This window comes from Bos mutus, chromosome 19, assembly GCF_027580195.1.
Source record: "Bos mutus isolate GX-2022 chromosome 19, NWIPB_WYAK_1.1, whole genome shotgun sequence".
NCBI classification, from domain to species: domain Eukaryota; kingdom Metazoa; phylum Chordata; class Mammalia; order Artiodactyla; family Bovidae; genus Bos; species Bos mutus.
The window spans coordinates 29,441,039-29,457,025 of NC_091635.1; the positions used below are offsets into that span (position 1 = coordinate 29,441,039).

General features: G+C 48.6%; 1 protein-coding gene and 1 long non-coding RNA gene across 2 annotated transcripts in view; one reads left to right on the top strand and one right to left on the bottom strand.

Moving 5' to 3' along the window:
• Positions 1–49: 49 nt before the first annotated feature.
• Positions 50–4,767, top strand: TUBG1 (tubulin gamma 1). Its single transcript, XM_070389869.1, has 11 exons — positions 50–213; positions 536–648; positions 852–1,019; positions 1,886–1,954; positions 2,242–2,321; positions 2,744–2,870; positions 3,106–3,192; positions 3,290–3,439; positions 3,792–3,944; positions 4,028–4,189; positions 4,372–4,767. The coding sequence occupies exons 1-11, from the start codon at positions 165–167 to the stop codon at positions 4,567–4,569; spliced, it is 1,356 nt and encodes a 451-aa protein (XP_070245970.1). The 5' UTR covers positions 50–164; the 3' UTR covers positions 4,570–4,767.
• LOC138992117 (uncharacterized) overlaps positions 2,194–15,987 on the bottom strand; it is a 41,706-nt gene continuing 27,912 nt past the window's right edge. The window contains exon 3 of the long non-coding RNA XR_011468004.1: positions 2,194–2,430. This is a non-coding gene — a long non-coding RNA (uncharacterized lncRNA). The remainder of the gene's footprint in view (positions 2,431–15,987) is intronic.

The window sequence follows — 15,987 nt, forward strand, 5'->3', positions numbered from 1 at the left end:
TTTCATTGGAACAGAGGGAGTTTGGGGGCGGGGCGAGCTTTGGCGTATGCGCAGTGCGACGGGCTAGCGAGCGGCGGCTTTGCTGGCGGGAGCGGCAGCATTTCTGTGGCGAGAGCGGTAGCTTTGCCGTAGAAAGCGGCTGCAACGCAGCTGCCAGAGGAGAGATGCCGAGGGAGATCATCACCCTACAGTTGGGCCAGTGCGGCAATCAGAGTGAGCGAACTTCCGGCCCCTCCACTAGCCAGGGTTTCTTAGGTTCTACGGGATCTCACTGTGGGATCCTGAACTCCATCTGCCCTTCCCAGAATCGTAGTTCTCCGAAAGGTGGGACATGCCTGACCCAGTATCCAGTTGCTCAACCCCAAGGGGCCCTCCTCTGCCCAGTCGCTGATATAGTGCCCTTTCCTCTGACACGAAAGACTCCCGAAGCTTGACTTCCTATCCCTGGACCCAGGCATTGAGTCCCCCAGCTCCTAGTTGGAACCTGCCCAGACCCAGATATCCTCTTTCTTCCCGCCCCCGTCCCTCCCGTCAGTTGGGTTCGAGTTCTGGAAACAGCTGTGCGCCGAGCATGGTATCAGTCCCGAGGGCATCGTGGAGGAGTTCGCCACCGAGGGCACTGATCGCAAGGACGTCTTTTTCTACCAGGTGCCGCCAGCGACTTAGCCAGGGCCGGTAGTGGCCCAGGGATTCTGAAGGGAAGGGCAGTGGCTTGGTACTGGGAATCCCACTGGGCAGAGGAGCCAGGGAGGCTGGCTTGAAGAGGGAGGGAGGCAGGAACCAGGGTTGGGAGGGCTGGAGGACTGGGCAGGCCCGAGCTGATTGGGCTCCTCCTAAACTCCCCTTTACAGGCAGACGATGAGCACTACATCCCGAGGGCAGTGCTGCTGGACCTGGAGCCCAGGGTGATCCACTCCATCCTCAACTCCCCCTATGCCAAGCTCTACAATCCAGAGAACATCTACCTGTCGGAGCATGGAGGAGGAGCTGGCAACAACTGGGCCAGCGGATTCTCCCAGGTCATTTGCTGTTCCCTGGCAGAAGAACTCCACTCCTGCATGGGGACTGGCCCTATGACTTCCTAAAGAGAAGATAAACCAGATGGAGACTATATGAGTGGAGAGGGAGATGTGACTGAGGGGGTTCTGAGCGAACTATGTAATAGTCATAAGACACTGCACTCGGCTCATGCCGGATGCCAGGCCATTGTTAGTGTTTTACATAAATTAACTTACCCAGACCTTCCAACAATCCTAGAGGTAGGTACTACAGGTCCACAGTCTCTGTAGGTTTCCAGAATCCAGAAAACTCTGAAACTAAAAGAGGATTTATAACTACTCATTTAGCATCAAAACCGAATCTCAATATAGATAAGCTAGTTTATAGTTTCTGTTCAACTTACTTCCACTTCTCATTCCTTTCACTACAGAAATATTAATGTATTTGGTTAGCACCCCTCAGACCCCTGCCCCACTGGTGTTCTACTTAGCTTGTGTTATACACACCATATAGCCCTCCTAGAATCTGAAATATCTGAACTCTGAAACATAATGCCCCAAGAATTTTAGATAAGGGACTGTGGACCTGTATTAGTGCCTTCATTGTACAGATGAGGAAACTGAGGTATAGAGAGATGAAGTAGCATGCCCAGAGTCACCCGACTAACTAGACCTAGAGCTAATATAGGCAGTCAGGCAGTCTGGATGTAGAGACCCTGCTCATAACCACCAGGCTGCACTACCTTTCAGTGCAAACAAAAAGCAGGACCACTGTGTTCTGAAAAGGACTTTTAGGTACTATAAGGAGAATGGAGGGTGGCTATTCTGAGGCCAAAGTCCTTGTCCCCTAGTCCTGCCCCACTCTGATGCCCCCCATGTCTGTACAGGGAGAGAAGATTCACGAGGACATTTTTGACATAATAGACCGGGAGGCAGATGGCAGCGACAGCCTAGAGGTGAGCATCTCCGGAATGCCAGTGGGGGGCCAGCAGGGACAGCTCGGCAGCACCCTTTAGAAGCCATCTGTTAGGTGTGGGACCCTCCCTGTGCAACCTTTGCACTGCACAGAAGCCACAGGGCCTCGTTGGAAGTAATGAAGAGTCTACTAATCTGTGTGGGGGGGTTGGGGAAGGAAGTGGAGGAGAGGTCCTGGGAAGATAGGAGTCCAAGAAGTTATGAGATGGGTAAAATTGGAAATCCTGCCACTTGAAACCTAGATACTGACCGCCCCTTCCCCATGCAGGGCTTCGTGCTGTGTCACTCCATCGCTGGGGGAACAGGCTCTGGCCTGGGCTCCTACCTCTTAGAACGGCTCAACGACAGGTAAGTCTGTTTTGAAGGGCAGTGAGGATTTGGTTTCCCAGGTGACTGGGAGGCCCTCCAGATAAAACCTTCCCATTCACTGGAGCAGGAAAGGGCTCTTCATTCCCTGCTGTATTGAGAAAGGAAAAGTACAATGATCAGGAACCCAATCACACTCCTAGTGGTTGGAACCAGAGTCTAGAATCCCGATCTTTGATGAAGATTCAGGGAGTAAGCCTGATTCAGAGTTAGAACTCTAGGTCCTAAGATGTCTCTCTGCCCTTCCCCCCTTTTGGGTTACAGACTGCCAAAAGTCAAGTCTCCCTTCTCTGCTGTCCTGTGACCCGAACCCCAATTTCCCCATCCTGACAGTCATTAGAAACCCCAAGTTTACCAAGCCTCCAGTCTGTTGCCCTTGACCATCCTTTCTCAAACACCACTAGGTACCCCAAGAAGCTGGTGCAGACATACTCAGTGTTTCCCAACCAGGATGAGATGAGCGATGTGGTGGTCCAGCCCTACAACTCACTGCTCACGCTCAAGAGGCTGACCCAGAACGCCGACTGTGTGGTAAGTCCGGGAGTCTCCCTGACTCCAGTCCCAACCCCCGTCTATTTCATCCTTTTCATGCATTTTTAAAAGTCCCATTTTGAACCTTCCTGTGCCCCAGTCTTGTTCAAGTCTCTTTTGGATGGGTCTTTCTGGCCATGAAGCACCAGGGAAATGAAGCGTCATAGCCCAGACTCAGGCAGAGCTCCTGTACTTTCTGTCCTCCTAAATCTGACACCCTCTTCTGTCCCCTCAGGTGGTGCTGGACAACACTGCCCTGAACCGGATCGCCACAGACCGCCTGCACATCCAGAATCCCTCATTCTCCCAGATCAACCAGCTGGTGAGCCCCCTGCTCCTGGACTCCCTCCTTCCCAAAGCACCATCTAGGGAAGGGAGGCCCCCAGGACAAGGCCCATGACCCGGCACCCTGTCCCCAGGTATCCACCATCATGTCAGCCAGCACCACCACCCTGCGCTACCCCGGCTACATGAACAACGACCTCATCGGCCTCATCGCCTCGCTCATTCCCACGCCACGGCTCCACTTCCTCATGACTGGTTACACCCCCCTCACCACGGACCAGTCGGTAAGAGCAGCCCTCAGGCCCAGCAGGCCCTGACCAGCCTTTCCCTTCTCTCTGCTGCACCCAGAGGCCCTGCTTCCTGGCTGACTTGCTCTCCTCTCCCCCTGCCTGTGGTGCCCTGCAGGGCCCAGGCTATATGGAGTCTGCTGATGCTTCTGCACAAGGCATGAATTAGCTGAGCTCGGGGGACTGAGATCTCTGATCCCTCAGTGAGGACCTGAATCTAAGGACACTCCCCAGAGAGACCAGGCTCCCCCGCGTCTGATGGGGCTGTGCGTCGCCTCGTGCTTTCTGTCCATGCGTCTCTCAACTGTGCCCTGAGTGCTGGGCTGCCCTGTGGCCACTCTCCCCTCAGGTGGCCAGCGTGAGAAAGACCACGGTCCTGGATGTCATGAGGCGACTGCTGCAGCCCAAGAACGTGATGGTGTCCACAGGCCGGGATCGCCAGACCAACCACTGCTACATCGCCATCCTCAACATCATCCAGGGGGAGGTGGACCCCACCCAGGTAGGTGAAGCCCCTTTGTCCTACCCCCGGAGCCCATAGGGGTAGAGGAGAGGCTACCACCACCATTCCTGTGCCCACCCCAGGTCCACAAGAGCCTGCAGAGGATCCGGGAACGGAAGCTGGCCAACTTCATCCCCTGGGGCCCCGCCAGCATCCAGGTGGCCTTGTCCAGGAAGTCGCCCTACCTGCCTTCTGCCCACAGGGTCAGTGGGCTCATGATGGCCAACCACACCAGCATCTCCTCGGTGAGCCCCATAGTCATCTTCCTGGTGGTGCCTCATCTCTCTACAACCCTGCTGCCCTGCTTCTGGCTTTTTTTTTACTGTGGGGATACCCCAGCCTTGGTTCCCTGGCTCTCTGAGTCACATGGTTCCTTGAAGTTCTCCGTGACCCCTCTCCACTCTAAGTCCTTTTTGTACACCCTTAGCTCTTCGAGCGGACCTGTCGCCAGTACGACAAGCTGCGGAAGCGGGAGGCCTTCCTAGAGCAGTTTCGCAAGGAGGACATCTTCAAGGAGAACTTTGACGAGCTGGATACATCCAGGGAGATTGTGCAGCAGCTCATCGATGAGTACCACGCAGCCACAAGGCCAGACTACATCTCCTGGGGCACCCAGGAGCAGTGAGTCCTCTGGACAGGGACCCTCATCTGCCTTACTGGTTGGCCCAGGCCCCGCCTGACTGACCACCCCTCAGAGCACAGATCAGGGACCTCGCACCTCTTTCTTATCAACACACTTACCCGTACTCTCTGTTGACCTGAGGACACATGTAATCTCCTTGTGAGACTGTTTATGTTTAATAAACCACTGGATATAAATCAAGTCACTGGACTGTTTGAAGGCTTGGGGAACTGGAAGAGGGGGTGCCTGTTCTTTCTCCATCATTCTGATGGGGTCTTCCTCTACTTCCTACACCTTCAACTCTAAGCAAATGGCCTCCCCTAGCTTTTCCTTCCCCTGCTTAGTATTGGAGAACATGGGTGGGCTGACTCACCTGAGACATTCCTTTTTAGGGCAAACAGGCCCTAAAAACACACACTGCCTTGCTCTCCTGACACTCTGTATCCCAGTTCCTCCCACCCTCCACCTCCCCATATGGTGACCATTCGCCAGTTTCACATTCCCACATCTGAATGTCCCATTGGTCATCACAGCAGCAGGCCTGTGGCCACCACCCCCACCACCAAGCCCTGGACAAGCAGTAGAGTCAGCCCAAATGCCTTTAATCTTGCAGGCAGGGTAGTGACAGAAAGCCAGTCCTGGAATGCCCTGGTCAGGCAGGTGGAGTCTAGGATGATCAAATCAGGAGACCAAATCCAAAGCCTGGACTATAAGCAGTGCCAAAAGTGGACCCATATCTAAGGTGCCAAAATTCAGTTATTTCAAAGGCTAAAGTCGCCTTTTTAATTAATTAATTTGCTGTGCATTAATTAATTTGCTGTGGATCTTTAGTTGCAGCATGCAAACTCTTATTTGAGGTAGGTGGGATCTAGTTCCCTGACCAGGGATTGAACCCAGGTTCCCTGCATTGGGAGCATGGAGTCTTAGCACTGGACAACAAGGGAAGTCCCAGAGCCTTCTACTTCTGGTACAAGATTGCAGGGAAGTAGTTAATACACAGTGGCCTAAGGCTTCAGGATCAAAAGAACAAAGCAGGTTGTCCGTAGACTGGTGGATTGTCAGGGCCCCTCTTAGGCCCTCATACCCCCCAAAGCTGAGGGTTGTAGTAACTTTTACATGCATGTGGACCCTGTGCCAGGTGCTCTGCGTTATTTTGTTTAATCCTCAGGACAGTCCTATGAAGTAGTAAATGTTATTAACCCCATTTTGTAAATGAGGAAACAGGCTGAGTGATTAATTTACCCAGTCACCCAGCTGGTGAAGAATAGAGTTAGAGTCAAACCCTGGTTTGACTGCCTGGCATAGGTGTTCCTAACCACTGCACATTCTGCTTTTTGTGATACCTTCCTGGGCTGGTGTAGAAGAGTCCCATTTCTGGGGTCTTGGAGCTGTAGGATGGGTCCATGGTTGTCACAGGATGTGGGGACCTTGAACACCTGTGCATATTGGGCAGGTGGAGTCCAGGGAGGGAGGGGGTGTCGGCCTCAGCAGGCAGCAGGTAAACCCACCAAGCGTCCCTATCACCCCGGTCAGGGCAGTCTTCTTGCCTCACCACCCAGATGTCTGGGGTCAAACCTAGAGAACCAGGCCCTGTGGATGGGAAGGATGGTACTGGCAGGGCTCAGCAAGCAGATGAAGCACCAGCCCAAGAAAGTCCCTCCAGCTCTCCATGAAGGCTGAAGAGTCCCCTTCACTTTGGGTGAACTAGGACTTTTTCCCTCTTGCTCCCTGTTAGCCTGGGGACACACTTTTCCTTCCATGAACCACTGTATCTTTCATAAAGCTCTGGACGTAAACAAAGCGAGCAACACACAGGGCAGACCTTCATGAACAAAGGGGACGCTTACAGGACTGATGGGCTGAGAATGCGCAGTCACAAGCCAGGCCCTGGGCTGCCTGAGGGTGGCAGGGAGGCTGGTCACATCAAAGCCTGTCACCACCATGGTCAAAGCATGAGCCTGTCTCTTTTGGTTGCCAGGGTCTGTAGGTGGTAGACTCAGGAGAGCCAGCCTTGTTGTCAGCCAGCTGCCTGTTCATCCAGGAGGGAAGAAGATGACTTCAGGAAAAACCAATGGGCACCGGGTCCCTTCTCAGCTCTACCTCTGACGCCTGCACCCTGGATACCTTGTGTTGCTCCCGCCCTTGCCACTGACGACCTGCCTTTCATCTCCTGGGGCATCTGCAAGACTGGCTAGTGCTGAATAGGGGATCATGAGCTAGCTGGCAGATGTGGTGAGGCTGCTGTATGTGAAGAGCCAGCTGGCCCCCCTCCAGGCCACAACCATCCCAGAACCCTCCTTTGCAAGCCTAGTTAAACAGTATGGAGCCCAGAAGGGAAGGAATACCTAGGGAATCTGGAGTCAAAGTTGTATGTGGATATTACTAGCTACCGACCCAGAGGGGTGAATACCCTCCTCAGGAGGGGGAACTGGACTTAGCAAAGATGCCTCCTTTTTCTGACTGCTGAGTGTCTCAGCGCAGACTAACACCTCAATGCCAGCTTCAGAGCTGGGCCCCTCCCCCAAGGCTATTTCCAGATCACCCATCACCCCACACCAGCCCAACCCCTCCCTGTTCTTGGCCAGCAGCAAACCCCAAAGTGTGTCAACCAGAGGGCAGCGAGGAGGCCAGGTGGAAAGGGAGGGAGGCCTCTGGGATCAGGGCAGCAGGTGGTGCTGGTGAGAAAAATCCCTGTGGTCTGAGAGCCTGCCAGCCACAGAAGTGACTGTCCCTGATGAGCGACAGGACTGTTTCGGAGGAGCTGGAGCGAGCAGAATGCTCAAGCCTGGAACAGGAACCACTTCTGGACTAAACAGATGAGAGAAATGAACAATTTATTTTATTTCAGCATTTATGTTTTGGCTGTGCTGGGTCTTCGTTGCTGTGTGCAGGCTTTCTCTAGCTGCAGTGAGCAGAGACTACTCTAGTTTCAGCAAGAGGGCTTCTTGTGGTGGCTTCTCCTGTGCTTCTCCTAGAGCACAGGCTCTAGGGCTTCAGTCGTTGCAACACAAGGGTTTAGTTGCTCTGCGGCATGTGGAATTTTCCCAGACCAGGGATTGAACCTGTGTCCCCTGTATTGGCAGGCGGATTCTTAACAACTGAACCATCAGGGAAGTTCAAAGATGAGCCACTTAAAGGTAATTTTTCTAGAACACTTCAGTGTGATGTGACCACGGGGACCTTTATATGTACCTGAGACAGAGATCTAGCAATAGGAAGCACTTTAAAAACAGACTGAGGGACTTCCCTCGTGGTCCAGTGGTGAAGAATTGCCTTCCAGTGCAGGGGATGCATCAGGTTCAATCCCTGGTCAGGGAATTAAGATCCCACATGCCTTGGGGCAAATGAGCCCACATGCACTGCAACTAGAGAGAAGTCCACGGGCCACAACTAAGAGCCTGTGTGCTGCAATAAAGACCCAGCACAGCCAAAAAAAATAAATACATTCCTTAAAAAATAAAAATAGAGTGAAACTTTGAGATTGTAATTTCCAAAAATGTGTTGAGATGAAACCAGGAGGTGATGAACTCAAGGATGGGCAGGTGAGGAGAGCTGCTGCACAGAGTTGGTGAGTTAGTCTAGCAAGCCTTATTTGTGGTCTCTACCAGACACAGGTATTCTAGAAATCCCTGGAAATGGGCACTCTGCCCTAGAGAGTCAGTTAAAATCCAACACAAAGGGCTTCCCCAGTGGCTCAGTGGTAAAGAACCTGCCTGTAATGCAGATTCGGGTTCAATCCCTGGGTCAGGAAGATCCCCGGAGAAGGAAATGGCAACCCACTCCAGTATTCTTTCTTTCCCAGGAAATCCCATGGACAGAGGAGCCTGGTGGGCTATAGTCCATGGGGTTGCAAAAGAGTCGGACAGGATTGAGTAACTAAAATCCAACATACAATCCTCCCTCCAGTAATGCCCACGCCCCACCACCACCACCACCACTCTCCAATCCCTCTTGAGGATCTGAAGCAGGTAAGGGGATGCCCTAGAAAAGTCACAAGAGCATTTAAATTGACACGCTGATTTATTAATACATCATGTGTAAGTTTAAATTACATATGGCCTGACCACTACAGTGTGAAATGATAAAATGTTCTTGCAAAGCTGCAGGCTCTGTCAATCAAGGTCTAATACTTCTGTGAGACCCTACTGGAAACACCATCTACGTATCTGTGGCACTGCTGTAGAGGTAACCTTGGTCGTGGAATCCAGAAGTAGGTAGTTCTCACTAAGCTTCAATCCTCAAATCCAGTGGCACTGAATTATTAATAGGGTGACCAATTCATCCTGGTTTTAGCACTGAAAGTCTTGAGTCCCAGGAACCCCCCTCAGATTCAGTTTTAAAACTAAAATTTCCACATTTCCTCATTCCTGGGAAAACCAGGACAGCTGGTAATCCTAAATTTAAGAACACCATAGAGAATGATTGGAAAATCTCAAGGCAGTATATGTGAGTGATCAGGGCTGAGTTCAGGCCTAGTAGACATTTGTTCATAATTGAGCAAGCATTTATTAAAAATAGAGACTGGGCTTCTCTGGTGGCCCAGTGGTTAAGAATCTGCCTTGCAATGTAGGGCACACCACTTTGATCCCTGGTCCAGGAAGATCCCACATAACATGGGGTACCAAGCCTGCGTGCCATGACTACTGAGCTCTGCAACAAGAGAGGCTACTGCAGTGAGAAGCCTGTACATTGCAACTAGAGAGGAGCCCCCGTTCACTGAAACTAGAGAAAGGCCTCCTGCAGCAACGAGGATCCAGTGCAGCAAAAAATAAATAAATAAATGTATTTTTTTAAAAATACAGACCAAGTTGCCCATTAAACTTCACAATGGACCCTACCTGAGGGGGTTTCCAATTTTATCAGGAGAGAAAGAAAGTGAAAGTGAAGTCTCTCAGTCGTGTCCGACTCTGTGACCCCATGGACTGTAGCCTACCAGGATTCTCTGTCCATGGGATTTTCCAGGCAAGAGTACCAGAGTGGTTTGCCATTTCCTTCTCTGGGGATCTTCCTGACCCAGGGATCGAACCCGGGTCTCCCACATTGCAGGCAGACGCTCTACCCTCTAAGCCACCAGGGAAGCTCTTATCAGGAGTGGGTAATATATAATGTGATTTTATTACATATTCATAAAATATTAATAATATAATTTTTGTATGTCATCATGTATTTTAATTAACTAACTGTCTCAAATGTAAGTTGTTAATTTTAAGTGCTGAATGTAAAATGGCACTATTCTGGGCTTCTCTGGTAGCTAAGCTGGTAAAGAATCTGCCTGCAATGCAGGACACCCCACTTTGATTCCTCGGTCAGGAAGTTCCCCTGGAGAAGGGATAGGCTGCCCACTCCAGTATTCTTAGGCTTCCCTGGTGGCTCAGATGGTAAAGAATCTGCCTGCAATGCAGGAGACCTGGGTTCAATCGCTGGGTTGGGAAGATCCCCTGGAGGAGGGCATGACAGCCCACTCCAGTATTCTTCCCTGGAGAATCCCCATGGACAGAAGAGCCTGGCGGGCTACCAGTCCATGGGGTCACAAAGAGCTGGACACAACTGAGCGACTGAGCACACACACACACAAGCACTATTTTAAGCACTTTAAATTTATGAGCTCATGTAATTTTGACAACCATATAGATAGATATTAGCCCAATTTTACAAACAAGGAAACTGAAGCTCAGAAGAAAGTGAAGCTCTGGATCATATGGCTAGTAAGTGGTTTTTCTGTACTTGGAAAGAAAAGACAGATGTGATAAATGTCAAATATATGATGGGCTGTCAATGGCAAGAGGGAGGGTCTCATTCTGTGACACTCCAGGGAGAAGAGTAAGGACCCATGGAGGGAACCACAGAGGGGCAGGACCCAGCTTCACGGCAGGGGGACTTCTCCATGATCAACACTACCCTTGAGTGGAGTAAGTGGACACGTGGACCGTGAGTTCCCCTGCAGTGAACTCAGTCAAATAGATTCTGCAGGATGACTTGCCTGGAATGGATGGATGCCAGCAGATGGATGAGGTGACCTTAAATCCACCTTCCAGCCTTAAGGACTGTTAGGAATTTCTTAAAAGTCATTTTCTTTTATAATAATGTTTATTCATTTTTATTTTTAAAATATATTTATTTGTTCTGGGTCTTCATTGTGGCATGTGGGATCTAGGTCCCTAACCAACGATCCAACCCAGGCCCCCTGCACTGGGAGCGCAGAGTCTTAGCCCCTGGACTCCAGCTTATTTATTTTTTAAAAAACAAATCTATTAGGGGCATACCATGTCCCCGAATCCTTTCCAGGAACTGGGGATACCTAGATGAATAAACTAAGGTGCTTAGAATCTCAAAAAATTCACAGCCCGAGACATCTACACAGAAGTGACAGTCTAGATGGTAAGCAAATGTCAGCAGGACCACTACAGTGTATGCTCAGTAAATATCTGTTGAATATCTGCAAGAAGGAGAGGCTGTGGGGGGTCAGTGTGGGAGTCCCACAGAGGAACAGTTGTTGACAGGGTCTTGAATTCTGAGGAAAAGCTTCCCAAGTGGAGATGTAGGAGAGGGTAGGAGGGCTGGCATGTGCAAAGGCGCAGTCTGGGCAGGGGAGTGAGGTGTAGCTCACTCTCCTCTGAAGCTCAGCCATTCCTGCCCCATCAGTAGTTTTGAGGGGACACTTGCAACAGGCAAATGAGGCCACCAGGGCTCACCTAGGACTGCACATATGGCATGGCTTGTGTGCTCAGTCCAACTCTCTGCGAACCCATGGACTGTAGCCCACCAGGCTCCTCTGTCCTTGGAATTCTCCAGTCAAGAATATTGGAGTGGGTAGCCATTTCCTTCTCTAGGGGATCTTCCCAATCAAGGGATTGAACCCATGTCTCCTGCTTGGCAGGTGGATTATTTACCACTGAACCACTTTTAGCTTCAGAAGCCCCATTTAAGGCTGAGGGGATACCAGACAGAGAAAGGAGGCTGTGGCCCAACCCAGGTATGATAGTAGGCTTCACAGAGAGAAATCAGCCGGGGTCTTTTATGCAAAGGGAACAGTTAAGGCACTGACGTCCACAGGGAAAATCATGGTAAGCACCGGGAAGAACACCTGGGAGAAGAGGGAGGCCCAAAAACAGGACTGTGGGTTTGGAAGCTTCGAAGACTCAGAGGTGCATCTGGGGAAGCAATTGGAGACCAGGTTAGGGAGATATTCCAAGACCAGGCCAGTCATGTAGGGCCTTTTATGCCATGTAGAGTTCGGACTTTATTCTCAGAGCAAAGAGGAAACCCTGAAGGCCAGCTGGGAAGCTTCAGCCACCAGCCTGCCCTTTCTAGACTTTCCCCCCCAAATGACCCCCACCCCCACCTCCTGCTTTCTTTTTTTTCCCCATTATTACTTATTACAGGATGTTGCATATAGTTCCCTCTGCTATACAATAGGACAAAGGTTAACTATTTTATATATAGTAGTTTGTATCTGTCAATCCCAAACTCTTAATTTACCCCCTTTCCTCTTGGGTAACCATGAGTTTGTCTTCTAAGTCTATGGGTCTGCCTCTGTTTCATGTATAAGTTCATTTGTGTCGTATGTTATTTTTAATATTATTTATTTTGGGTTGTGCTGGGTCTTCACTGCTGCATGGGCTTTTCTCTAGTAGAGGAGTGCAGGCGTCTCACTGTGGTGGCTTCTCTTGTCTGGGAGCACAGGTTCTAGAGCACAGACTCAACAGTTGCGGTGCACAGGCTTAGTGCTCCGTGGCATGTGGGATCTTCCTGCATCAGGGATCGAACCTGTATGTCCTGCACTGGTATGCGATTCTTTACCACTGAGCCAGCAGGGAAGCCCCTGTGTCATATTATAGATTCCATGTCAAGTGATATTATATGGTCTTTTCTATATGGACCTGCTTCACTTAGTATGATAATCTCTAGATCCATCCATGTTGCTGCAAATGGCATAATTTTATTGATTTTTATGACTAAGCAGTATTCCATTGTATACATGTACCATATTTTCTTTATCCATTTGCCTGATGATGGTCATTTAGGTTGCTTCCATGTCTTGGCTACTGTAAATAGTGCTGCAATGAACATTGGGGTGTGTGTATCTTTTCTAATTAGAGTTTTCTCTAATTAGAAAAACTCTTCTAGAGTTTTCCAGAAGTGGGATTGCTGGATCATATGGCAGCTCTGTTTTTAGTTTTTCTAAGGAAACTCCATACTGTTTTCCATAGTGGCTGCACCAATTTACATTCCCACCAACAGTGTAAGAGAGTTCCTTTTTCTCCACACCCTTTCCAACATTTATTTGTAGACTTTTTTTTGGGGGGTGGGGGGCGGTGCTGCATCAGGTTGCAGCACATAAGATCTTCGGCACACAAGCTTGTAGCTCCCTGACCAGGAATCAAACCCAGGGCCCCTGCATTGGGAGCGCATAGTCTTAGCCACTGGACCACCAGGGAAGTCCCTGTAGACTTTGATATTTTTAAATTATCATTTATTTATGGCTATGCTGGGTTTTCATTGCTGTGTGCAGGATTTGTCTGGTGTGGTGAGCGTGGGATACTCTTCGTTGCGGTTCATAAGCGTCTCACTGCAGCGGCTTCTCTTGCTGCTGAGCACAGGCTTTAGGTGTCTGGGCCTCAGTAGTTGCTGCCCTTGAACTCAACAGCGCAGACGCAGTGGTTGCCGCGTGTGGGCCCGGTAAAGCGCCTGGGCTTCAGAAGTTGTGCCGTATGGACTTTGCTGCTCCACAGCATGTGGGAGCAAACCCGTGTCCCCTGCATTGGCAATCAGATTCTTAACCACTGGACCACCAGAGAAGTCTCCCCTGTAGACTTTTTTTTTTTTTTTCCCCCTGTAGACTTTTAAATGATGGCCATTCTGACCAGTGTGGGGTGGTACTTCATTGCAGTTTTTATTTGAATTTCTCTAGTAATTATCGATGTTGAGCATCTTTTCACTTTCCTAATGGCCATATAGATGTCTTCTTTGGAGAAATTTAGGTCTTCTGCCCATTTAAAAAATTAGTTTGTTTGCTTTTTTGATAATGAGTTGTATGAGCTGTTTGTATATTTGGGAAATTAAGCCCTTGTCAGTCACATCATTTGTAAATACTTTCTCTCATTCCACAGGTTGTCTTTTTGTTTTGTTTATGGTTTCCTCTGCTATACAAAGGTCTGATTCAGTCCCAGTTGTTTATTTTTGCTTTCATTGCTATTGCCTTGTCCACCCCCTGCTTTCTATTCCCCTCCTGTTCCCTAACTTCTTTGCAACCAATATTTGGCAAACCTAATATCAAATCTCTTGTCTATGTCCTGCCACTTCTTTCTGAAAGTGGATTCTTAGCTGCCGTTGCCAGTACACTGACGCCTGCTCTTTATCATTTTTTTCAGGAGCCAGGGCCGGCCCCACCCTAAGCTGCCCCAGACCAGTTCTGCTCAGTAGCCAAGCCCAGCTTCCTTCCCTTCCCCCAAGGCCTCAGATCATTCCTGGCCAGGCCCAGGCTGGCCTCCTCCGGGAGCTCAAACACAATATTCCCCTTTCTGTGTGCAGTGCACTGGCTGCACAATTTCACAGTGCTTTGTTAGTGTTATAATTGTATTTTTTCACGTAATTTCCTTTTCTAAACTCTCGAACACACCCCATGTATTCCATAAAATGCTTTGGCATTCTTGCAATAATTAAGTTCCAACAAATAAAGGTGTTTTGTAAATGTACCCTATTCCTTAGCAGTTAACTCTATAATAAGACAGATTTTTTTGGTTCATTTTTTATAGTAATCAAGAGATGTGGGTATGAAATGTGGACATTTTCTGTTAAAAATGAAAATATAAAGACAGGATACAAAATCCTTGCTACAAACTGATTTTTTTTTTTTTTAAGTTTGAAATGATAAATTCACAGAAAAGTGCAAAGAAACACACAGTGAGGTCTTTGACACCCCCTACCCAGCCACAGGGCTTCCCAGGTGGCGCTAGTGGTATCGACCCTGCCTGCCAAAGCAGGAGATGTAAGAGACATGGGTTGTATCCCTGGGTCAGGAAGATTCCCTTGCCTGGAGAATCCCCATGGACAGAAGAGCCTGGCAGGCTACAGTCCATAAGATCATATACAGTTGGACACGACTGAAGCGACTTACTTAGCATGCACGCATGCACCCAGCCTTGGGTTAACATCTTGCATAACTATAGTATAATATCATAACCAGGAAATTGACATTGGCACAATCCACAGAGTGTATGCAGACTTCACCAGTTATATATAGAAAACTATATATATATATATATAGTTAATGAATGTAAGTGTGTGTGGCCCTATGCAATTTTACATGTATACCTTAATGTAACCACCACCATAAACATGATACTTCATTATAACAACAGCCCATGACTCTCTCATGCCACCCTTTTATATCCACACTCACTCTCCCCTCAGCCTGATTTAAATATGAAAAAATATTAATGGAGCACAGAAAAATTGCTGAGAAAATTGTGGGATAATGCTTGATTTATTTTTTATTTTTACAATTTTTAGTCTTTTCCATTTTTATTCAGTGAGAATCCATTACTTTTTTAAATTAATTAACTAATTAATTTAAAATTACTTAATTAACTATTTAAAATTACTTAATTAACTAATTTGGCTGTGCCAATGGGATCTTCAGTCTTCACTGGGGCATGTAGGATCTTTTAGTTGCAATGTGCAGAATATTCAGTTGCAGCATATGAGATCAAGTTCCCTGACCACCTATCAAACCTGTGCCCCCTGCATTGGGAGCATGGAATCTTAACCACTGGACCACCAGGGAAGTCCCAAGAATCCATTACTTTATGAGAAAAATATCTTGGTGAAATTTCTAGTATACACTGTAACATTTATAATCACATGATCCCACAATTTTCAAACTGGAAGAAGACCTGGTGGATTTTAATTTATATTAAAGTTTACCAACAGATCAAAATAAGCCCTCCCCTTCCACTCATAAAAATTTTTCCATCTCCCACAGAGCAATTTACAAAGTAAAACATTCTAAGTGTTGTTCATAATTTTATCCTAGCCCGCCTTTATAAGGTTAAACTTGAACACAGTAAAAAGACATTGTTTCTATTATTTACAGATTGCATAAAAACTCATTGCAAAATGTAGAGGCATAAAATCTTGATTTATCGTTTCTCTTGATTCTGTGAATTGACTGGAAAGTTCTTTTGTTGGTCTCCTCTGGCTCACTTGGGCTATTACAGATGGCTGGAACAGCTGGAAATTCATTCCAAGTTGGCCTCATTCACAAGTCTGGCAGTTGGTGCTGAGCAGGGAGTCTCAGCTCTTCTCATGACCTCCCAACCTCCAGTAGACTAGGCGCTGATCTGGGACAGTGCTCCAAGAGGGTGTGCCCCAGTGCTCAGGTGCTTATCCTCCCAGGTTTGCGGGATGCACAGGTCTCCT

Excerpts from the sequence above, each read along its gene's own strand:
- TUBG1 (XM_070389869.1), top strand. The coding sequence starts at position 165 with ATGCCGAGGGAGATCATCACCCTACAGTTGGGCCAGTGCGGCAATCAG. Across the intron at positions 2,322-2,743 it reads TTAGAACGGCTCAACGACAG|GTACCCCAAGAAGCTGGTGC; the intron begins GTAAGTCTGTTT and ends AAACACCACTAG. Across the intron at positions 3,945-4,027 it reads GGGAGGTGGACCCCACCCAG|GTCCACAAGAGCCTGCAGAG; the intron begins GTAGGTGAAGCC and ends TGCCCACCCCAG.